This window comes from Urocampus carinirostris, chromosome 1, assembly GCF_059441175.1.
Source record: "Urocampus carinirostris isolate Australia breed hairy pipefish chromosome 1, RoL_Ucar_1.0, whole genome shotgun sequence".
NCBI lineage: Eukaryota > Metazoa > Chordata > Actinopteri > Syngnathiformes > Syngnathidae > Urocampus > Urocampus carinirostris.
This window is the reverse complement of record NC_142349.1, coordinates 54,640,480-54,665,217: the sequence shown is the minus strand read 5'-3', so window position 1 is coordinate 54,665,217 and position 24,738 is coordinate 54,640,480. Positions and strand designations below refer to the sequence as shown.

The following is a 24,738-nucleotide window of genomic DNA, read 5'->3' as shown; positions in this document are numbered from 1 at the left end:
CCCAAACTATCATATGAACATGCACTTTTTTTCAAATACTGAAAAAAACTTTCCAAATGCAAAACTTATGCAACTTATACTTATTTATTTGACATAAAGTGAGCCTCATCTAGAGAGAGCTGAGATATTTTACTGCCAAGGGTCCCTGAAAACCTGACAAAAGCCAGGGCAAAAAAAAAGGAAAATAAAACAGTGAGGTTTCTCTGTAATTTTTATTCTACCTTGTGCGTTTTAGCACTCGTTTTCGGTTGCATGACACAGCACAGCGACAACTAGTGGTCAAATTATACACACTGTCTCTTTGAGGAATTCTGTTACTCCATAAGACGGAAATCTTAGCAGTGTCGAAGATTTACAGAAAACAAAATGAGTAGATTGTCAAAGGGTTGTTTTTGCGTCCCTTTAACACAAAACCGGGGATGTGTTCCTGGCTTGAGTCTAGGCAGCACGGCCAGGCTCTTGTTTGGAACTGCGGTGGGTCCTGCGAAGGAATTCACTGATTGAGTTTGATCTGACAAAGCATCTTTTCGGACCGCCCGGATGCTTGGACGTGTTTCAGCGCCGTCGAGAGGAAGGGGGGTTTTCAGAAAACCCAAACGCGGCAGTGACAGCTCCGGCGCTGGCGAGCGTGATATCGAGCAAATAGATGAGTTACAGGCTTGTTTTGAATACGCAAAAGAGTCAGTAAGCCGACTTGATTCATGTGGAACAATCGCGACTTCCAGTGTGTTAATTGAAGCCATTCGGGTTTCGTCATGGGAGATCCTGCCTCAGCTTTGGACCCGGTTCTGATGGATACCGTGTCCTGACAGTTACGAGTTGATGTAGAAGGCAGTATGAGTCCGGGATCCAGCAGACCTTTTATTTATTAAGGATGATCGGATTGAGACATGTTGTGTATTTACTTCCAATTTGATGCAGTAGATACAACTATCAATTAGCGGGCCCTGCGTTTGAGACGCCTGGTCTATAGTTTACCTGTATCAATACACTTTGTGTGGCTATTCAATATGTTTTTGATGTTGTATAGTGGGGAAAATGCCAAAAAGAGGGGCTGAAAAAACATCTTATTCCACATCGTAGAGCATAATGTTGTAAGGTGAAGTCACCCTATTCAGGGGGTCTACTGTAATGGGGCAGGCGTAGACCTGGGGGCACCGTGCAAGAAGGGTCATAAACTGAGAGATAAAACGGATGCCAAGCATCCAGTCAGGGAGGTCTTTTTGTGGAGCAATATTCTCATTGGAGCCACAGTCAGTTGTCTTTCAAGGACCCCATGTAATAGCCCAAATTCCCTACCCTTATCCGACGCCTCTCCCCTTAATTTGTTCGTCGATCCCACATTTTTGTCACTGATCGTACGTATCCTTGTTCCCTTCCAGGGCAAGGCAGTAGGTCAGAAAGCCCCCCTGTGGATCCGCTCCAAGTTCCAGGCACTACTGTTCTCTCTGGGCTGCCACATCCAAAGGCACTGCGGGAAGGTCCTCTTCGTTGGCCTCCTGGTTTTCGGGGCCCTGTCGGTGGGACTCCGGGTGGCCGCCATCGAGACGGACATTGAGCAGCTGTGGGTGGAAGGTGAGTTGGATATTTTGTTTGGGGCTAGGCAACAAATGTGAAGCCGCCGTGCTTCCCGGGTTTGTTTATTGGTGTTAGCGCTGTTTGTGCCAATAGGGACTTTAACGCTGATTGTGACGCCTCTGTTTATTGGGGTGGCACTTTTGGTGTCATGTTTTGATAGATTCTGTGTTTGTTTGGGTAACATTGCAGGGAGGTCCTCGGTTTATGATAAAGTTGCACTAACGTAGTTAAAGTTGTCTGAAATAAAACACATTTACGCCTTAGATATATAACAATTATAAGCGATAAATGACCTTGAACGCTACTATTTACTTGAATATCTATTCCACTGCTCTCATTCCTTTTATCCGTTAACTGCCGATCAACTTAAAATGTAATACAAATAGATACTCAATTTTCGGGGTAATTTCGTTTTTAGAATGTCAAACTACTGTAACCTAGCTCTAAACGTACAGTAGATCAAAGTTTTACTTAAGGTGAGTCAAAACCACTACGTGATACTGAAGCAAAGTAGATGCCAGATTTCCTGGGCAATTCAATTTTTACCATAATCTCTGCTAAACGTACGATCTATCAAGGTTATACGCACGATAGTTTGGGGATATTTACAATTTTATCCTAATCTACTCCAAACACATGTAGGTTAAGGTTATACGGACAATTGTCTGAATAATTCCATTCTCAGAATGTCAAACTGTACTAAACATAATCTACAGTTAACGTACATTCGATCTTGTTATACTTACATCATCAAACTGTGATCTACAGTAAATGTAAGGTAGATCAAGGTTATATGTATGGTAGATCAAAATCACCAAGTGCCACTGGAGCAAAGTGGATGTCCAATTGTCTGGTTAATTCCATGTTTTAAATCTTCAACCTACTTTAAGCGATGGTAATCGTTCGATAGATCAAGCTTATACCTAGGGTAAATGAAGACCATCAAGTGATACTGAGTAAAGTAAATGCTCAATGTTTAGGGTAATTTCATTTTTAGAATGTCCTACTACTGTATTATAACCTATGGTAAAGATGGTGGATCAAGATTATACGAATGGTATATCAATCTACGGTAAATATAGATCATGGTTATGCATACAGTACGATCATTTTAGGGGGCAATATCATTCTTAGAACGTCAAACTGCTGTTACTGTAATCTATGGTAAATATCTGGTAGATTAAGGTTAACGTTATTGTAAATCAAGATCGCCAGTTGATTGCTAGAGCAAAGCAGATGCTCAATTTTCAGGGTAATTTAATTTTTAGAATGTCAAACTATTGTGACAATATACTCTGTACATCAAGTCGATACGTACAGTAGGTCCAGTTTTATGTTCAAAAGATATTTTATATAAACGGTATTTTAGGGTGGTTTAAGATCTTGAACATAACATACCAGTTATTAGGAAACAGGAAGTAAGTATGTAAGTAAACCCAACGTTTCCTTTTCAGGACTGTTGTCTACTACTAGCCTATACCAACATGCAAAGGAATCTAAGCAACTCATCAGTTTTTGCCAAAAGATTATAAATTCTTGAGCTGGCACATGGCTGGTAACCTGCACGTAGTTGGTTAGCTTTTTCGATTTACTATCTAAATCGAGTGTTATTGGCTATTTGTCTTTTGCCTAGTTAGACTCTGCATGTGTTTATAACAAATGAGGCCATCTCTGCAACACAGCGAGCGTAGTGTCAGGTCTCCGACGTGGACCTAGCCCGACTTCCCACGGTTGACGTCATGTTATCTGGGGGGGCCTGGTTTTGCATCAAGACTGAGCCTCAGTCATTACTATTACACAGCCGGGACGATTATATGTCCTACCGTGACCGCGGAGGAACTGAAATTATAGTGCCGGGGTCAATGTTATCAGCGGTTTATAACTTTTCTTTCGACTTTATTTGGTTTTTCACACCGGCCAAAATTCCTTTTAAACCCCCAGGCTTTCAGTGTCGGAGTCTGATCCCTGCAGCAGATGGACTGTGTGAATGGTTAGCCATCTTTTAGCGTGGAGGGGGCGGGTGCTAAAGGGGGAGAACTTTAAGAACCCTCCCCCTCTCACACATACACACATTCCCCCCTTTCTCCCTCCTCCTCTCCCTGTGTGGTCCCTAACTATTCTTGGATTCCATTCAACAAGAGGCGAGGCAGGCAGGCACCCAGCCTCACCTCCCCCCATCCTTTTACACCGCCGCCTCCTGCTCTACCTCCTCCTTTAAAAAAAAATCTAAGTGAATGCAGCTGAAGTTTACCCACCTGTTTTGCACGCTCTAAAAGCGCCACAGCAGTTGGTGAACATAAACACACCCTATAGGGCCGGGGTGGGCAAACTTTTGGTGGGGGGGCCCGCATTGGGTTAAAAAAATTTGGCCAAGGGGCCGGGCTTGGAGACCTATCATATTTTGTCATTTATGAATAAATACATATGCAGACATCGGCACGTTATATTGCTTATCATAATTGTGTTTTTACAAGATAAGTCTTATCAAATTGTTTTCTAAACACTCACAAAGAAAGCAAAATGATATATTAGCTTCCTCTTTTAAGTACTTCATTTGATATTTCGTTTAGTCGTAATTCTGTAGATCTTTGTCGTATTTCCATTTTGGATTTTTGTAGTGTTTCTGTAGAAATACTGTATCTGTATTTTTGTCGTATATCTGTAGTTATTTTGTAGTCTTTTTGTAGTACTAGTTTTGTATTATAATATTTCTGTAGTATTTTTGAAGTATTTCCTTATTTGCATTTCTGTAATAGTACTTTTGTAGTATTGCCATAATAGTGTTTGTGAAGTATTTCCATAAGGGTATTTTTGTATTATTTTTCCTGTATTTTGTAGCATTTCTTTAGTAGTATTTTTGTAGTATTTCTGTAGTATGTATGTAGTACCTTTCAAGTATTACAGTATTAGTATTTTTATAGTTTCTCCGTAGCAGTATGTTTTTCTTTTCAGAATGAAAGCAAAATAATATTTTACATCCCTGTTTTAATTTGGTAGTACTTTTGTAGTATTTATGTCGTACTACCCAGATTTCTTTGTGTAGTATTTCTATAGTAATTTCTTGTATTTATCCAGTAGTATTTTTGTTGAATTTCCGTAGTAGTATTTCTTTTCAGAATGAAAGCTAAATAATATATTAGGTACCTGTCTTAAATACTAAATATAATATTTAGTTTTGAAGCGTTTTTGTAATACTTCAGTAGCATTTTCTTTCTTTTCAGAATGAAAGCAAAAATATGTATTAAGTCCCTGTTTTAAGCACTTGATATTTAGTTATGTAATATTTCTGGAGTTTTACTGTAGATTTATTTTTGTAGTATTTCTGTCTTAGTATTTTTGTCGTACCGTAGTTATGTTGTAGTATCCTTTTGGTATTCTTTCTTTTCAGGATGAAAGTGAAATAATATATTAAGTTCCTCTTTTAATCACAAAATTTGATATTTTGTTTTTCAGTAGTTTTTTAGTGATTTTGTAGTATTTCTTTAGTACGAATTTTGTAGTAGACAGATAAAGGGACATGGACAGGATACATAAATATTTACAGGTCTACAAAAAGATAAAAGGTTAAATATTTTTATATTGTATTTACTTGACAAACTTAAATCAACAACACAGAATCCATTTGAGAAAATATATAGTGACCAATCACAAGAGGAAAAGCATCTCCAAGGGAGCTAGCTCCTGATTGGTGGGGAGCCAGCTCCTGTCGTTCATTTCCAAGACCCAGCTCATAGAGCAGCTTTGTTTGCAAAAGACACACCAATAATATATTCATTCGTTAGCAGGAACAAAATAGAGTGTTTTTTTCCCCCTTTCAGAGTGGCAAAGTTTCGAATTAGCGCTTTAGCTTATTAGCAAGTAATTTCTTTTTAAAAGAAATGTTTGGGTGCCAGTTGCTATGCTGTACGGCGGAAAAAAGGGGTTAGGGCTCAGTGCATGTGAGTGCTTCAAAAAAAAAAAAAGAGAACACTATGCCTTTAAGAGGCCGTGGCCATGTCTAAAGTTTCCAGAAATAGTTCATTGACAAAGGCGCTCAATGGAGAGTAAAGTGCTTGTGAGACAAGGAGAGCTTCGTTCCGGCAAGAACGAATCCAAGTAAACACTCGTGCAAACCGCCGAACAAAAGGACGCTGATAAGGAGAGAGATACGGCAACGTGGGGGGCTTGTGCAGGCTAATAGCAGTTAGCTAAAAGAGGCAGTGATGAACTTTGACTTGTGACGGATTTGAATAATAAATGGCAAACAGGGGTCACCAAGTTTTTGGAACCTAAGAGCTTGCATCTTTTTGTTACTATTGAACACAAAGGGCTACCACTTTGATATTCTTTTTTAAAATAAGTTAGCATGTTTTTCATTTGTTATTGTTATATTATTATTATCAGGTTAAAATAATTAGAAATAGGGTTAAAATAGGCTCTGTCTACCACTAAAACATGCTAGTTAGAACATACATTTCCTAGAAAATCCAAATAACTAAGCTATTTTCCAAACCGGTCCATGGGCTACTCAGGTGTGCTTAAAGGCTACCTGGTGCAAGCAAAGAATCGGTATCGGTTCATAACAATTAAAGGGACTTTTTGTTAGAATTAAATTTGCAGTATTTTATCAAATAATATTTTTAATGGGCCAGGTCAGGTTAACGCACACTAAGAACAGTTGGGACAAAAATGGTAAAATTTGGGTCTGAAAATGTCCAAGTTTGGGTCAAAAATGGACCAAGGGACTACAACGGATCCAACTAAAACAACAACAACAAATTTATTTGTAGTACATTTTAAAAAACGTTTTGTTCAGCGAGCTGGTGTTCTGCCGAAATGTCCTACCCTCTCAAGACGCCCTACCGTTGGCTAATCTGACAGCTGTATCTGCCGAAATGTGTTTTAAAGCAGTGAAAGAGTAAAAAAGACGAAACAAATACTAAAATCGTAAGTACTCATCACTTTTAACTGGATGTATCACCGCTATTAATGATAGGTAGGATGAAAACTCGCACATTTCCCCAGATATCGCTATAAGCCTTGTGCGCATGCGTACTAGGCATTGGTAGGATGTCTCAATGGATGGAAGGGAATTTCTGAACACCAGAATAAAAACCCTGACAGGCCCGATGAGTTGGCCCACCCTTACCTTAGTCTCAATACTTGTGGGCTACTATCAGGGTGTTTAATCTGATGAGGAGAAAAAAAGGACACACATAGCCTCCCTATAAAAAAGTTACACTCAAAAGATATCTGCACACCAAACAATCATTATTGAGTCGAGTGAGGCAAGGTGTGACCTAGCCTCACTCACCTTGTCCTTTAGATGTGAAGTAAAAGGTCAGGTACTTCATAAAATGAGAGATTCAGGACATGAGTGATGGGGGTGAAACAGGAAGACGGAGAGTTTATGACTGTTTTCGAACATTGCAGTCTTGTCAGCGCTGAGGTGTTGCTATTGAGGGAAAAAACATCTGGGGGGGGTTGAAAAAGAAAAGCATTTCTGTAAACAAATGCTTCCTGGCCGACTTGCGGGTGAGCCGTGACAGACTCGTTCAGCGAATCCAACTGTCTAAACACGGGCGCGGGGAGGGGGGGTTTTGGGGGTTCACCACATGTCTCATAATGACCACGAGAGACGTGAGTTTTGGGGGGTTCAAGACCACAGCAATGTAACTGGCGTCCAAATGGGGCTCGCTGAAATAAAACACTTGTGATTCTGTGGCTCCACCCCTTTTTTAACAACCCGGAGTAGGTAAACGCTTGATTCACATGGTTCATACTGGTGCTTAGAATTGCTTGAAAATGTTTGAATCTTATTGTTTTGTTTTCAAGGATTGAAATACACTTGAATTTTGGGTGAAGTACTTGTAAATGCTTGAAATTGTTGCCATTTTTCTAAACTAGTCTGCTTAAAAATGATGCTGACACTGCTGACAGGGGGCTTCGCTTTGCCATTGAATTTCTTTTTCCCTCATGATTAACTGCAGCTGGCAATAGTTTGTACGGCATTGTTCTATGAAACGTCATCGCCTCCTACGGGTCACGCCCAAGAGGACAGGCGCATGCTACACCTAAACGGGGCACTATGAAACCTGTATTAGTGCAAGGATTATGTTTCAATGTTGGACCTTTATCATGGGCCATGCAAAGTATGAAGATAGCATTTCCCTCTGGCAAATTGTAATTGAAAGAACTTCCTGCAACTGAAAATGTAAGCTGCGTATTACTGTCATTTTTACCCGACACCTCAATGAAGAGAGGTTTGTCACAAAAACAAATAGATTCACAATTTATTTAGGATCTTAAAAGAATATGTCTTGATTTATTTACATGCAAGATTAAAAATCACATGTGTCAATCACAGATAGATTTGTAGTTCTGCAAAATACACGATTCACACTGGATTTGTTTTCATTTAATGGTACTGAAAAATTGGAAAATTGGCTTTAAAAGTCCTTAAAAAGTGCTTGAATTTGGCCATTAAAACGGTATATGAACCCTGGCTACATTGGTGACCAAAAAAAAGGGGGCTCTATGAGGCATTATTGAGGGGGGCGGGGGGAATACTGGGTGCCCCCCGAGTTAGATAAATAAACTCCCGGTGAGCAGGGCTGGAGACCTCACTGGGAGAAAGAACAAACAAGAGCAGAGTCAACCTGGGTCACCTCCAAATGTTTATTTCACTGGCCACGCCCACTCCATCCTTCACCCAGTCACGCCTTGACCCCCCCCAAAAAAGGACCACCCCTCAAATAAACATCACATCATGCAATGTTGCACTCGTGTCTGGAAATATGACAAGTTTGTCTAAACCAAGGGTCTAAAACTCGTGATTTACAACTTAGTCGTGTCCCTTCAATAAATAGTCGCGTTTACAACCCTAGTGGTTAAGGGATCCAACCAACCAACCAACCAACCAACCAACCAACCATAAACATAGTAGCTCCACTGGTTCATGTCTCCTTTTTACCTCTTTGAACCAATAAAAAAAAAAAGACTCGCCAATTAGTTTGAGGCCACACTATATTTAATCAGCTGACACTACTTGTTGGATTCTAAGCATTTATGTTCCTCTAGAGACTATATTTAGATGTAGTATCTCAACTTGGTCATGTCTCCTCTCTACCTCTTTGTCCTGATATAAAATAACACAATAATTAGTCACTTGATGCCACGCTATAAAATTTAATCAGCTGACACCAATTGATCGCGTTCCCCCCTACCCCTAACATAAGAGCTGATAATTAGTCACATGACACCACGCTATAATACTTATTTCCCCGACAGGACTTGTTAGAAAGATTCCAAGCATTTACTAGTATGTTCCTTATTAGAATATAATTAGATGTAGTATTTCAACTTGGTCGTGCCACCTCACTACCTCTTCTTCCTGATAATTAGTCGTTTTTCAGCCAAGCTATATTTAATGGGCCGATATTACTTGTTAGAAAGATTCTAAGCATTTATGTTCCTTAACAAATTATATTCTAATTTTGTAGCTAAACTTGGTCGTGTCTCCCCACTACCTCTCCGTAACCTGCGGGAGGCACTGGAAACAAAAATTGAAAAGCTACAAAGCAATATCCCCCTCATAAAATCCCAATCAATATACGTCTAACGCTTTCTTTACATTTTTTATTTCCAACGAGCTGACCCTTTTTATTTGTTGCCATAAAGCGGCACCAGTCACCTTTTGAATTTGCGCAATTTCCCTCCATTTTAACGCCGTAGTCGTATAAAACATAAACGAGACACTGGATGCTGTACGAGAAAGGGCGGGATCTAAAAACAGAAATGATTCCCGGGCTAGATAAATTCATTTCTACTTTGAATGAGAGCAGCAACGTGGAAAAATTTTGCTTTTCAGGTGGGGATGAATGTATGTTTCAAGCGCACATTAAGCGGTATTAGCGGTCAGTGGAGTGTCTAATGTGACTATTTTTCACAGTGGCTGACACTAGCCGCGATTAGCATAATTAGCACAGGCAAGTCTATACATATGGAAATAGAAAGTGCCTAAATGCCGGCCCCGGTGGAAATTTATGTGCGGTGGCTAACACCGCTGGCACGTCTCAATAGAATGTAAGTGAAACTGATTTTTTTTTGGTTTACTGTAAACAACCCATTTTCTAACACGTTTCACTTTTTTGTACGATTTTATTGCATATCAAATGACACGTACGTATGTATTTTATAAAGTCAAATGAAAATAAGCTTATACTGTATTTGTTCAGCTCGTCTTTTTTTTTCTTGTGCCCCCTCCCATGCCTCCCACTCCCACAGTGGAGTCTGGCATTGTTTTACTGGCTGGGAACGTTTTGGTCCATTTGTTTTTTTGTTGTGAGGAAGAGAGGCAGGACGAGAGAAAAAAAACGCTTTATTTTATTCTGCTGTTTGTTGGGAAACATCTGAAGGAAATGAAGGGTTGAGTGACAACAAAACGGGGGTAGAACTGACAGTTTCAGTTCTGGTTGGTAGATCGTAATAAATGGAAATTATGTCCGTCCATTAGTTTTGTGTTGTGAGTTTTCTTAGTCAGGGGTCCGCAAAATGTTTAAATTTTGTGCCATTGGCATAAAATGTTGCCCGTTTAAAGTGGATTTGTCTATTTTTGAGTGTCAGGACTAGAACGGAGACAGGACCCACTTGCGTTACGTTTCTCTCAGTTTAATTGGAGGAAAGGAAAGTGTTGCACCCACGATCCGGTGATCGCTGGGCGCAGGAAGCAGGTCGCTCTGAACGCAGAAGTGGGACTTCCAGAAAAAAACGGGTCAGTAGCCAGGACAGGAGAGCAAAAACGTGGTCGGGATCAGAAACGAGTCGAAAGCCAGGAGAAAAGAGTAGACATGGTCTGGATCAAAAAACGGGTCGAAGCCGGGAAACAGACGGGAGCAAAAACAGGTGGGAGTCAGTGTCGAAAAAAGAATAGAATAAACTGAGGTTTGCAGGGCTGACAACAGGTGACAGAAAGAAGTGGGTTCAAATAGGGACAGGGAGCCAATTAGAGTCCGAGGCAGTTGGCTCCAAAGGAGCGGGAAAAGGTGCACCACATCGGTTATCATGACATTGAGAGAGAATTTAAGCTTGTTTTTCCTTACACAAAGAAGATCATTTATATTTGAAATGAGCAAACTAGCGTGACCCAGCTTGGAGAGATTAATACTGGTAATTTTGTAAATGCTAATGCTAAGTATTTTTTCTTGGCATATGTGGTTTCATTTATTTCTTGATTTGTATACGTTTTGAGTAGGAGTGCATTGTTATGGTACTGATAAACGACCAAATATTAAGTCAGTTATTGGTCTAGATAGAAAAAAAAATAAGGTTCCCCACTGCAAATATCCCCACTATAATATTCAATCATTCGACAGAACTCATTAGAAAGATACGAAACATTTATGTTCCTAATTTCAATTTATTTTCGATTTTCAATAGAAGTAGTAGCATGAGTTGGTTGTGTCGTCTCTCTACCTCTAATAACCTGATTATTCGGCACTTGAAGCTTTCTTATAAGAATATACCGACAATAATTGTTCGGAAGATTCAAAGCAGTTATGTTCCTTAATGTTGTTTGAGGCACGGCGACGGTGCGGAGGTCCAGGGTTTACCTCCAGCTGCCGCAGCCTCCCCTTGCGGAGTTTGCATGTTCCCACCGTGGATTTCCTCTGGGAACTGCGGTTTTCCCTCAAATTCCCCCCAAAATGTGTGTCAGGCTGATTGGCAGATCCAAAATGTCCCTAGGTCTTAATGAGTTTGTGAAGTGTCTGTGAACTGATTTCCCTGCGACTGGCTAGCAATCAGTTCAGCGTGTCCCCTGCCCATTGCCCAAAGATAGCTGGGATGGGCTAAGGCACCCTCGCGACCCTAGTGAGGATAAGCAGCGAAGAAGAAAAAAATATAATCGGAATTTTCTAAAGAAATAGTAGCACAAATTGGTTGTGTCTCCTCTCTCCCTCTTCATAATATATGCAAGGCATTGGAGAGCTCACCCATTATAAAATGCCTGTTTGTAAAATACAACATTTTTCTTCACTAGAACATAATTAGATTTTCCCCAAAATCAGTAACACAACACGATTGTGTCTCCTCTCTACCTCTTCATAATGCATGCGAGGCACCGAAGAGCTCGGCAATAGTCCGTCACATAGCTCAAGCGACCTCTTGGTTCCAAGACAAGCGCTCTACCTCCAGAGCTACTGCCACCCCATGTATTTTCAAAACAATCATTCATTTGTTGTAATTATGGAGGAATATGATCATTTCTGTGGAATGCCCAAAAAATCTATTCATCATGCAGATTAAAGGAACATTGTAATATTTGACCACTAGATGCCACTGTACTGTATGTAGCTACAAAACACACAGAAGACTACAAACTATGGAGACTCAAAGTAACCACGATTTTTGTGTGTTTGGGGTACCCTTAGCAGCAATATTGCGGACAATCCCTCTAGGTGAGGCAAATGCTATTCCAAATAAATGTACATTTTTCAACCAATGAGTATTTGAAAAAAACACACATTTATATGATAGCTCATATATGTTTTTGTTTATCCCTTCAATCAATATTGTATTTTTTTTAAATGATAGCTGTTTTTTAATACAAGAAGATGAAAAATAATACACAATGTCCCTTTAAGGCTTAAAGATAATGTTAGCATAGCAAAACTTAAAGTTTAAGCTTTGCTATGCTAACATTAGCATCATTCCTAATAGAATACTGCAGACATTTTGCTACTTGTTGGCATGCCGTTTATCTTGCAAGTCAAGATAAAAGAAACATGATCATAGTATTGTTTTTTTTTTTAATATGGTCACATGTTTAATGACCTAATTAATGAATTCATAATGCAGATTAAGTACTTTAGGTGCAACGCTAACATTAGCATTATTCCTGTTAGAGCACTTCAATTTTCGTAAACCGTTAGCATGCCGTTTACATAGCAGGTAAAAAAAACGAGGGCGCATGTCACTTTCTAGCCCTCCTCTTCTCGGGTCTTCCTCCAAAACAGTGTGGGGCCTTTCAGGGGCCCCTCCTAATCCAGCTAATCTACCACACTAAACTTTGAAGGTGGCCTGGCCTGACCCGGCGTGGCTTCTAACAGGGGGACTCGGGGCCCGCCGCAAGAGAATAGCTCGCATCTGCTCGGGACCCGTTAAAGCCTCGTATGTATTTTTCTTCGTTTTGGGAAATCTAAGCTTAAAGGGGAAGGGAAGGGTCACCGCGGGAGGAAATGACTGAGGTTGCGTCCTCGCTTTACGCCGGGGCCACACACACACACACACGATCGTCCACGTTTGTTTTACGGCTTTTTTTCTTCATTTTTAATCACGCAGAGTCAAAATGTAACCCCGCCGTAGTAAAAACAAGCGCCCCTTCCCCCCAGTCTCCTCACTCTAAGGCCGGGGTGGGCAACTGTTTGGAGTCGGGGACCGCATTGGGTTTAAATATACGGCAAAGGGGCTGATCCTAGAGATCCTTTTTTTTTCATTTATAGATAAAAATACAAACAATTATGTTATATTTCTTTAGATTTATTTTTAAATCGATTATTTTAATCAAATTTGTTTTGATACGTTTACAATTAAACTAAAATGATACATTCGGTCCCTGTTTTATGTATTGTACTACATTTAATATTTAGTTTTGCAGAATTACTGTAGTTTTTTAGTAGTTTTGTAGCATTTCTGCAGTCTTATTTTGTAGTATTTCTGCAGTAGTATTTTGTAGTATTTCCATAGTATGCTTGCAGTTTTTTACGTATTTCTGTTGTATTTTTAGTATATCTATAGCGTACATTTTGTAGAATATCTGTTGTTTTTTGTAGTATTTTCTGTAGTATTTTGTAGTATTTCCAAAGTAGTATATCTTCAGTATTCTTCTAATACTTTTGTAGTTGTATTTTTTTGTAGTATTTTTTTTCCTGTTGTAGTATTTTTGAATTATAGTAGTGATGCAGTAGTGGTTTTGTCGTATTTATACTGTTTTTTTTCTTTTAATAATGAAAGCAAAATAATACAGTTTTAAGCACTAAATTTGATATTTAGTTTAGAGGTTAGTTTTGTAATATTTTTGTATTACCGGTAGTTCTGTCGTAGTATTTTTGTTGTAGACACACAAGGGGACAATGGAGGCAAAGTTGGCACCAGTACTTTATTTTCCATCATCTATATTCTCATATTTTGACCATTTTCGTTTGGTGGGCCGGACAAAACAGCCTGCCGGGCCGCATGTGGCCTGTGGACCCTAGTTTGCCCACCCCCGCTCTAAGGTGTTTTTACTTTTTAATACCCTCCTAGGAGAAGTTTTCTGAAGATGGGGAAGGGGGGTCGGGTTTAAGAAAAACGAGAGGAGACGCAAAAAAAGACGAGCGCTCCATCTGGGGCCGAGCAGGAGCGAGCGCTTTGTGAAGTTTGAGGTGTTTGGGGCCCGACCAGGGGGAAAAATAGAGAGAGGAGGGCGGACCGTGCCGCTTGGGTGGTCCAGATGGGAGGAACGAGACACAAATAGCTATAATTTACTTCAGGAGGCCTGTAATTACAGAGCCAGAGTCTCTCTCGCAGAAGCCACCCAGTTCCTGTCGGGATCAAAACCCCGACCCTGTCGAGGTTAGCACGCTATACGTTAAAAATATTTGCAAAAGAAATTTCGGCACAAAAAAAAAATTCTGCAGAAAACGAGCAAAACTGCAGTTACGGTTTCGGACGAAAGACGGAAAAGAGAAAATAAAAGAAAAAGGCTTAGGAAAGAACAATGTCATATCTAAGGTGAAGCGAGCCATGTGAAGCTGGATTTCACTAAGAGGGAAGTTGATGCTCTACGAGGCTGCTTATTTTTCATTTGACGAGTTTTTACACTTTGGGAAATTGACCAATCGATTAAATAATTGATTTATTATCCCTGTAGATGAAAACAAAAGTAATGACTATTGGAGAAAATGTAAATTCAGGATAGCCTGGTTGCTGGGGTTTCACACTTTTAGAGGAAATTGTAAAAATGTTAATCGTTAGTATGCCAAATTATTTCACCAACAATATATTTCATTGAAAAAAGCATGTTTCTCTCTGCTTTTACATTGATGTTAGCAGCTAGCCAGAATTTGGCTGATGTTTACATGCTAATACTAGAGTGCTATCTTAGTATAGTACTACTACGCACATTGTGTTTATCATTCAGTCTGTTCATCCCAGAAGCCGATTGGCTGGTACTAAGCTATCTGCGGTATGAGTTTAATTTACTTCTATTATTTTACTTTGGAGAATATGCAAGTTTTACCCATGTGTTGCCTTAGACTGCGCCAACTACCACACCAACATAGATTACCTTTGTCTCCAATTTTCTTGTCACTACTTAATTTCCTGTTCATCAGAAGTGAAAAAACATTGTTTTTTGGAAAAAATCCGCTTAAAATTACTTACTCATTTACAAAATGGCTGAATTCTAGTTTGTTTACGACCCCAAAATTTGGGAGCTTCTTTGTACATCAGTTGTTTATTTATCATCTATTTACTGGGCATGTTGTCTATTTATGTTTAAATGCCGAAGTTATTCGAAGATTGACACACAATTCTTGGTTACTGTATTTAACGTAATGTAAAGTAATAATAAGGCACACTGGACTATAAGGCGGACCTTCAAAACTAGACCTCTCCCCAAAACATTTTACATAGGGCGCACCTGAATATAAGGCACGTGCAATTAAAACTACTAGGGTTGTGTAAAAAAGTCAGACAATAAAAACATATTTCAGAGAACATAAAAAAAACCTGAAACTATTCATTCATTCATAAATGGTTGCTGTAAGTACTAGCTGTAGTCTCATTAATATGACACAGAGCTAAACCAACAAATAAGGACTGTGACCACAGAGGGCGTGTAATTGAAGCTTTCATTCGCTCTCTGGATGGTGAAAACTGCAAAAGTACATTACAATGCATTGAGACTATGTGCCAATAAGTTTATGAAAGTAAAGTGCAGACACTTTGAATCGGTCCGAACTATTACAACATATTGTTGTTTATACATACTATAAACTCTTTGAAAAGCTTACGGCATTGCCTTGCTAATCATTCAACCTGGATAAGGATGGATTGGACATGCAACAATCCTGTAAGCCATTGTCTGAGTCTCTGTTTATGTTGAGCTGGCATAACCGGAAGTAACATGAGAGACCCGGAAGTAGTATTATTTCGCTACACTTTTCAACTTAAAGCTCAAAGAAACATATTTATGTACAACACTTCAATAAACTTACATCCGTTTTTTGCCTTGTATTACATTTTAAACACAGTAAGTTATTTATTGAAGAAAATCGATTGCCATGAGAGCAAACCAGTAGCATTCCATTGTAATGATGCATTTCCAAATTGATTTACCCTACTTTACGATATATAAGATGCACTTTGAAAGTCTTGCAACATTTTGTTTTTTAGGTGCGCCTTATAGTTAAAAAATATGGTAACCATCTGAAAAGAGCAATTTTCATAGCAATATTTGAATTAATAACTACGTAGATCCCCTTCTTCCTACGACCGAATATGATCCTGGAGGAAATGACCTAAGCTTTATACTGTTGCTGTTCTCTCCAAATGAAAAGGTCTATGTCAACATGGGGAAGAATTTCCATTTTTGGATGAGTCGGGGGTTGCGCTAAGCTAGCCGCTGTCACCCGCAAATAAACGTGGTGATGCGATATCCTCGCACGAAGATAATTAAAGCCTTGAGAGTGCAGCCGACCAATATTGGACCCTGACGGTCCCCAGGGTCCAACTCGATCTCACACGTCCCCCCATTGTTTGTTTTTTCTTGAGCTCCCCATCAATTACAGGGGTGCACGGTGTGGGGGGGTTGGTGGTGCAGAAAAACCTCAATGATGGCGTCAAGAGATACTAGACTTGAGCAAAAAGTGAGAGTTGAAACAAAGGAGGAGCTACCGTATTTTCTGCACTATAACGTGCACTCGATTATAAGGCATACCCCCAAGAAAGTCCATCCATCCATCCATCCATTATCTGCACCGCTTATCCTCAGTATGGTCGCGGGGGTGCTGGAGCCCATCCCAGCCATCTTGGAGGAGTGGGCAGGGGACACCCTGAACTGGTTGCCAGCCAGTCGCAGGGCACACATGGACAGACAATTTGCTCGCTCGTCACACCTAGGGGCAATTTGGACTGGCCAATTAACCTGACATGCATGTTTTTGGAATGTGGGAGGAAACCGGACTGCACGTAGGAAACCCAAGCAAGCACGGGGAGAACATGCAAACTCCACACAGGAGGTTCAATCTCGTTTTCTCAGAACTGTGCCGCACACGCGCTAACCACTGCGCCGCCGTGCTGCCTGTTTTCAGCACTAAAATTAATTTGTTTTTTTCACCCTTGTGTGTTTTTCCTCTCTCACTTACAATATCAAGCAGATACAGGCAATGTTTATTTAATGCATCAGTGTGTATTATACAGTTTTTTTTATAAACCCTAAAATTGAGTATTTCTTTACCCCCTGGATTTTTTTTCTATATCAATGTAGAATGTGTAGTTTTGTTGAAGACAAACCCAAAAATGTTGTTTTCGTAGAGAAAACCAAGCAAACTACGTCAAATTGAAAAGGTTAGAAGATAATTTAAAAGAACATAGTTATAGTTTGCATTGTAGTTATTTGATAAAGAATAAAACATTTTATGTGCCAAAAATCTTTGTGCGGTTTTATTCGTACTTACTGTATTCATTTTTGTGGAACGTGCCCACCCTTCATTTTGAATTAAAAGATTTTTTCAGCTCAAACAAAGATTTGTAAGTGATGAATGTTGTCGAATACATTAGGCCATGATTAAAACCAATTATTGACAATGTAAACCGTAAACATAACATACCAACAAAAAATGTCAGCGAATACACCAAAGAATTATTTCCTTTGTTGTGCTTTTTTTCGTTTATTTATATCTTTTAGGATAATAGGTCAGTTTTGTGTCACAGCCAGAAACGGAGACAGCGTTTGTTTAACTCAGTTTTATTGAAAACGAGAGCAGTGCTTGCTTCCACAATCCGATGATCGTCGGACATGGGTAGCTGATGGCAGGAATGCGAAAGTGGCACTTCCGTGTCGAGCGGGGATAGTCGTGGGTGGCACGAAAGCTGGTCGGTAGCCGGGACAGGGGAGCAAGGGCGGTAATTGAGTCCAGAAAAAAAGGTCGGCAACAAGTATCAGGCAGGAAACAGGGCAAAATAGGTCGATGGCCGGGACGGAAGAGCAGGGCAGAAACGGGTCCAGAAACAGGTCGGCAACAGGTAACAGGCAGGGGAAAACAGAGCAGGAGATTGTCGGAGGGTACGGTGCTTGCCTAGCAAAAGTGTAGGTTCGCAGGACGGTCTTACACCTTCCTCTTGGAAGCCGAGGGTTTAGAAGGAGTCAGGGAACCAATCAGCGCGCAGGGCTGTTGGCGCCAACGGGGAAGCCGCAGGTGCGCTGAATCAGTAATCATGATATTTTGTCCAGTTTCTAAGATTTGTCTCTGGTACCGTGAATAAAAATAGTGATAATAGGATAAAATCGAATGCCTTTTTGTATGTCATTTATATCACTAGTGAGCTAGTGGTTAGGATTTTCCACTTTCACCGTCGCGACCCGTTGTACGACTCCTGGTGCATCCAATGTTTTGCGATTGTGGTCGGCAATATTTTCGACTAATTGTTTATTGCACAAACACGGTAATATTCTACCGTTAAACGCATTTTCAAATTTCTGACCAATTTGGTGTTTTTAAGTGTGCTTTATAGTCCAGGAAAGACAGTACTTTTTTTTGTGCTTCCCACAATCCCCCGGTGCACCCCCTTCCTGGTTCTCCTCCTGGCATTGTCATGTTAGCGGGGCAACAGGAGAGGGGCAGACTGGGCCCTCTTGTGATCCGGCTCGGCATGTTTCATGTCCACTTGGCAATGGTGCAGATCCCCCCGCCTGGCAAACTCTTTTCAGGGCAACCTCCTGTAATTAGGAGGCTGGGGCATATATAGCGCACGAACAGCATTCCTTTTGGCCTGTTTCCTACCCTCAAAACTATTTACTGTATTTTCCCGACTATAAGGTCGGACTAAAAACCTTGAAATCGCCAAGAACCTGAAAGTGCGCCTTATATAACTGAATTGGAAACGCATAATTACAGCGATACCTCAGTACTCGAACAACTCTGGATTCAAACAAAACGATATTTGACCTAAAAATTTGTGCAATTTTTAAACGAAAAATTAGAACTCGACAAACCCAAACACCGGCTTAGTGGGATGACGGGCTATCTTGGCTACAGCTTGCCCAATTTCATGAGAGATTGCCAGTCTGACAATACTTTGAGAATTGATCGCGAGTTCTGTTGCCTTTTTTGTCGATAACAATAAACAGTCACGAAAAAATTGTGATAATGGGAAGGGAAAGAAGAAATTGTTAAGAACATTAAAAAAATCTATTTATTTTCATGGTTAAACCTGATTTCATGTTAGTTTAAGTTTGATGAAATAGGTTTTTTTCATGCAACCCTAGCTGTTAAAGTACTTTATTTTCATGCAGATTTTTGTCCAGTATGCCTTATATATTAAACTATTTCACAAGAGGGTGCAATTAAAAACCCTAGTGTTGCCTATAAACCGGAAAATACCGTAAATACAACTGGAAACTCTCATTACAATGAAATTGCACTCCATATTCTATTCATTTATCAACGAATCAATTCTATTTTGTTGTGAAACCAGATTTAATGTTAGTTTATGTGCGATAGAATGCATTTTTTGTACAATCCTGGTTCATAAAGTAGATTTTTTTTCGTGTACCTTACGGTTCAGTGCGCTTTATACGCTATATAAAAATATTTAACAATAGACTAATCTCGAGGGTGTGATATAAATCACGGTATGGCTTATAGTCTGGAAAATACTGTGCTTTACTTGCATTCATATCTTTTTTTAGTTGAGATTTGTGCACTGCAAATATTTTAAATGGCTTCTAAATTTCAACACCAATAGATATACAAAAGCTGTTCATATTGCCCACAAACTGTATTATTTTTTATAATTTTCATGAAAAACCTACCTACCTAGCAAACTCTGGTTGAAAACATACGACGGTTCTGTCCTAAAGACGTCTTTACAAGCCACAAGTTTGCTCCATTGCTGCATCCGGTCTGTTTACAAGTTTTTCTTGTACGGGGCTTGCCAGAAGCATCGACTTACTCTATATATCGATGGACACAATTTACGTTTTTGTCGTAAAGGCAGAAAATAAAACAGAAATGTCACAGAGAAATAAAGTAATACACACGAGGCTTTTTTTTAGCTACTAAGTCTCTGTGATACTAGTCCCACAGTGCTTTGCGACATAAAAATATTCTGTGTGGGGTAAACTGTTTGTGTGCACAAGCAGTTGGATCAATCGAATGTATAAACATGCACCAGTAATGAAAAGAATGATAGGACTAACCCAACCATTGCTATAGGAATACCAGCAATAGTCCATTTCCATTGGGAATATTGCCCACATGTTACTGTAGTCTGTGTTATACATGAACAAAAGCGCGTTCTTGTAGTTTGCGCATGAAAACCCCACACACGTCTGTGTGTAGCAACGCCCTTGGCCCTCGCCAGTGTTGGTTTTGAAGGCACTTCACACGAGGAGGCAACGTCTGGCCAAGAGAAATGACTAATGCAGCTTCACGTTGGCTCCTTCTGTCAAACAGATGTGCCCTGTTTGTAAAATAAAATGAAAGTACCCCAAACCCCTTTCTCATTCCTTTACCATCCCACTAAAAACGGCAGATACAGTATTCGCTCAATTTTTGTTAATCGGTTCCATAACCACCATTTTAAGTGAATTTCTGGGAAGTTGGAGCCATATACATTTACAATTTGACTTGTCCTCATATGGGATATTTTGATGCTGGAAGCAATGTGGGACTAGAATAGAGAAGTATGGTCCACACAAACTCTGGTTTACTTGCTAAACAGCCTCATATGTATTGGTTGATTTCCCTTGGACATTTTCGTTGTATCTTCTGTCCCAAGAGCAAAAATTCCACTGTTGTTTTTATCCATATGTATAGTGTAAGTTTCCGCTTCTGGCACACCATGTACAAGCACAACTTGTAAACAGACAAGAAGTAGTAATGGAAGCAAACAAGCACGGTACTTTGTAAAGTATTCCCTTGAGTTTAAATTTGTTAAGTGAATTAACACAAAGTAAAAACCAATTTCCTGGTATATTTTGATGCCACAAAGCACTGTGGGAATTGTAGTGCAGCTACACGCAAACTCTGGTTTATTTTCTACCTGACGGTGAAATTGCTACAGTCTATCTGCCTTTATAGTAGATGCCACAATTGTATCTATCCACTTTTAGTGTAAGTTTAAGCGTTTTGCCAGCATTACGTGTAGAGGTTGAATTGACTCTTGGCATACAAACAATTCATTTGAATTGTTGCAAAAATCCAACTTTTGGTCCCAGACAGACTATTCTGACGACCGTAAATGTAAACAAATGTCTGTAACAACTGAGATCATGTTAATTTCAAAGGTTGTGTTTTTCTCGTTTTTCTTCAAGCTGGTAGCCGAGTGAGCCAGGAACTCCACTACACCCGTGAAAAACAAGGCGAAGAGTCCATATTCACCTCACAGATGCTCATCCAGACCCCCAAAGAAGAAGGCCAAGACATCCTTACCCAGGAGGCTTTGCTTGTGCACATGGAGGCTGCCTTATCTGCTAGCAAGGTGCAGGTGTCGCTCTTTGGAAAGTAAGTTTAGTGAGCTTGTTATATAAATATTTATATACATTCGCATGTATAGAGTGGATTTCATTTGTTGATTTTCTCTCATAGGTCATGGGATCTCAACAAAATTTGCTACAAATCCGGAGTCCCCATAATTGAAAATGTCATGATTGAAAGGGTAAGATTCTGGATACATTGCAGTAGACCCACCGGATATGGCATTATTCTGTTCAGAGGTGGGGATTGTAAGGTAAAATTGTAGTGGAAACCTACTTTTACTACCTAAATTCTTATTCCTTAGCATGAGGGTAACGATGCTTCTTCGATGTATCTTCTTCGTATTTCTTTATTAGCTCGTTCTTCTTGCTTCTACCTTTGGCCTCACTGCATTTAATCGGACTGATTACTAATAAACACAGTACAAAGAATACAGTATTGCATAGCAAAATTGCAAAGTACACTATATTCTGAAGTGAATAAAGAGCCAGAATGGCATTCTGGGAGACTGTTAAGCCAATAGCATATCTGCATCTTATATGACGCCGACCAATAGCAGATGGGCATTTTAGTAATGTATGAGGGTACCAATTGGTTTATCTTCTTCATGATAATCACTAGCTTGGTTTTCATGGTTATCATTTTGTTTGCTTCTTTAGCACCACTCCAAGTCTAAGCCCCCATAGCTATAAATACTGTACAAAAATACAATATTGTATCAGAAAAAAGACATTATGGGAGGTATTTCACCCCTGTAGCATATCGGCATCTTTATGGTGTCATGACGCAGACCTATAGCAAACAGACGACTAATAGACGTACGGGGCACATCACTCGCAGTCAAACGCATGTTTTCGGGCACCAATATAATTTGTTTAGTGGGTAAAATTCCGTAAATTAAAAACATCATAGGGCAGGTAAACCATATCCCGGGGGCTACTCTTCTTTATTCTGTATTCTCTTGATGTGTATGTAATGTTTTGTTTCCATTACCAGATGATTGACAAGCTATTCCCTTGTATGATAATCACCCCTTTGGACTGTTTTTGGGAAGGCGCCAAGCTACAGGGAGGGTCGGCCTATTTACCGTAAGTACTTGAGCACACGTCATGTTTTAAATGCCGTTTTTATGGGCTCTGTTTGTAATAGACAGTTATTGCTTCAGTTTGAGGGAGAGCATCTTTTTTTTAATTTATGCATTTACGTCTGCGAGTGAGATCAGAGGCCTTAGCCGCAGTAGCTCATAACTGTTAGCTTGATGCGGTAAAGCTTGGCTAAAAAAGCTAAACAATGAGCATTTTTTGTACCGATATAATGTATACAAATGTTCTTTTATTAGTTATTTGGTGTTACAAGTTGGGAATAAAATAACGAACATCAAAAAGGATGTCTTACAATTTTATTTAGCTTGTTGTCTTAAATGCTGTCACATAAAATGTCTTGTTTAAATCACTAAGGGGCTAGCTAAGAATTTGCTAAACCGCCAAATTTAGCTCGTAGCATAGCTAACATGGAAACTGTGTTGTTTTTTTGTTGTTTACTGTCACAGCAAGCGCTTAAAAACGCTTCAATGTTTTTTCTCAAATATTGCAATATGACAGGAGACGGCAGATCTTAGCTGAACCTTATAGGCCCTGTTAGCTATTATCTATTTAGCATCACATTTTCGCTAAGAAAAACTGGTTGTTACCACTGTAAAAAGTTAACTCTACTCTCGTTATATGATATTAATTTCTACATTTTTTTTAAAGATCGGCAAACTGGGGGTTAGCTAAAAAATTGTTGTACAGCAAAAGTTAGCCCATAGTATAGCAAAATGAATTATATTTTTGTAGATCGTTTTATCCGTCATTGTTTGCAAATTCTTCAAAGTTTTTATTCTCAACTATTACTATAACTGTAGTTAGATTTAAGATTAAAATTAACGTTATCTAGCGAATGTTAATGTTAGTTCTTAACTATCTAGCCTGGATGTTTTATTTATTTATTTTTTTCATTTAAAGGGACAGTTTGTGATACTAAAATCTTTCATTCAGTAAAAAAATATAGATTTGAATATTAGGCAAAAATACATGAATTGTCATACCAATGTTAATTTTTGTGGAATCCTCCACTTTTTTCGCGGGCATGTTTGTTTGGCATCCAGACGCCACACTTTTCTCTCTGGCATTGGCCCTTGCTTGCACCAGACAACATAGTACTATCTAGTGGTCAAAATTTTACACACTGGTGCTTTAATGGTCAGTGAGAACCTGCTAGACAACCAAAGTTAGCTTGTTGCATAGCTAATGTAGCTATTTTTTTTGCTTGTTTGTTTTTCCCTCTTACAAAATCTTACAATCTGTTTTTCTCAAATATTGCAATATAATGAGATAATTTTCTTTAATACAGCCAGGCTGTCATTGGCTACTTTGACTGACAGCAGCACTCAGTAATAGAGTTCTTTTAAGGTAAGGGGGGGTCTTCCTGACAGGAAAATTTAAAAAGAGAAAGTGAGGCGGGCAAGCAAGAGATGGCGAGCCGGTGGAGAGAAAGCGGGTGGGGTGGCAGGGGCGGTCGGGGTGGTAGGGGGAACCCTTTGGGTCACACAATGGTAAGCATTCTTTCACTTTACGAGTGAGTGTCCATCAGTGCAGAGGCCCCCGGCGTAAGGGGGGGTGGCTTTGTCAGTTTGCCGGCTAACACTCACCATTCTCATGGTAATGCTCCCCGCGCTCTCCCAGCTCACCGAGTTGTCCAACAAATAAAATGGGGCGCATTCAAAGCTCTCTGGAGAGGCAAGACGGTTAACAGTGGAGTCTGGGGCGTTTTTTATTCTTCTTAAAAAAGTTCTCCAAAGCCAGAGGTGATATTTTAATTGAGAAAAGAGAGCCGGCTTTCTTTGCAAATTTGTTTACGTTCCCGACATTGTGAAGTTCTCCCACTCCACTCCAGAACTCTGAAAAGCGCCGCACTTTGCCTTCTCGGCATCTGTTGTTATTTATTCAAGAGGGTTTGTTTTGAGGATGTGGAGCGCAGAAAAAGGGGGAGTGGGACTCAAAAATGCAGTACAAAAAAAATTCGATGACACAGGAAAAGAGGAAAAATGGACGAGAGTTTATTCGGTATCTTTATTCTATTTGATGCACGCGTTATAGCAAAAAAAATAAAATACATAGTGACGGGTCAACTAAGCTCCCTTGTGAAATTGCCATCCATTTGCAAAGACCACATTTTTTAAAAGTTTTACCTTAAATAGCAAAATTTGAAAAAATAAATAAATAGTAATAAATATGTACAATAATCAATACACAATTGCCTATTTTACATAATAATGCATGTCAAGTTAATTGGCTTGTCCAAATTCTTCCTAGGTGTGAATGAGCGAGTGAGTTGTCTGTCTCTGTGTGCCCTGCGACTGGCTGGCAACCAGTTCAGGATGTCCCATGCCCACTGCCCG

The 24,738-nt window shown here is 39.6% G+C and overlaps 1 protein-coding gene across 1 annotated transcript in view; it reads left to right on the top strand.

Moving 5' to 3' along the window:
• Window positions 1–24,738, top strand: part of ptch2 (patched 2) — a 51,730-nt gene that overhangs the window by 2,636 nt on the left and 24,356 nt on the right. The window contains exons 2-5 of the mRNA XM_088345651.1: window positions 1,383–1,575; window positions 21,137–21,326; window positions 21,411–21,480; window positions 22,296–22,387. Of these exons, the coding sequence (XP_088201777.1) occupies window positions 1,383–1,575; window positions 21,137–21,326; window positions 21,411–21,480; window positions 22,296–22,387 (545 nt within the window). The remainder of the gene's footprint in view (window positions 1–1,382; window positions 1,576–21,136; window positions 21,327–21,410; window positions 21,481–22,295; window positions 22,388–24,738) is intronic.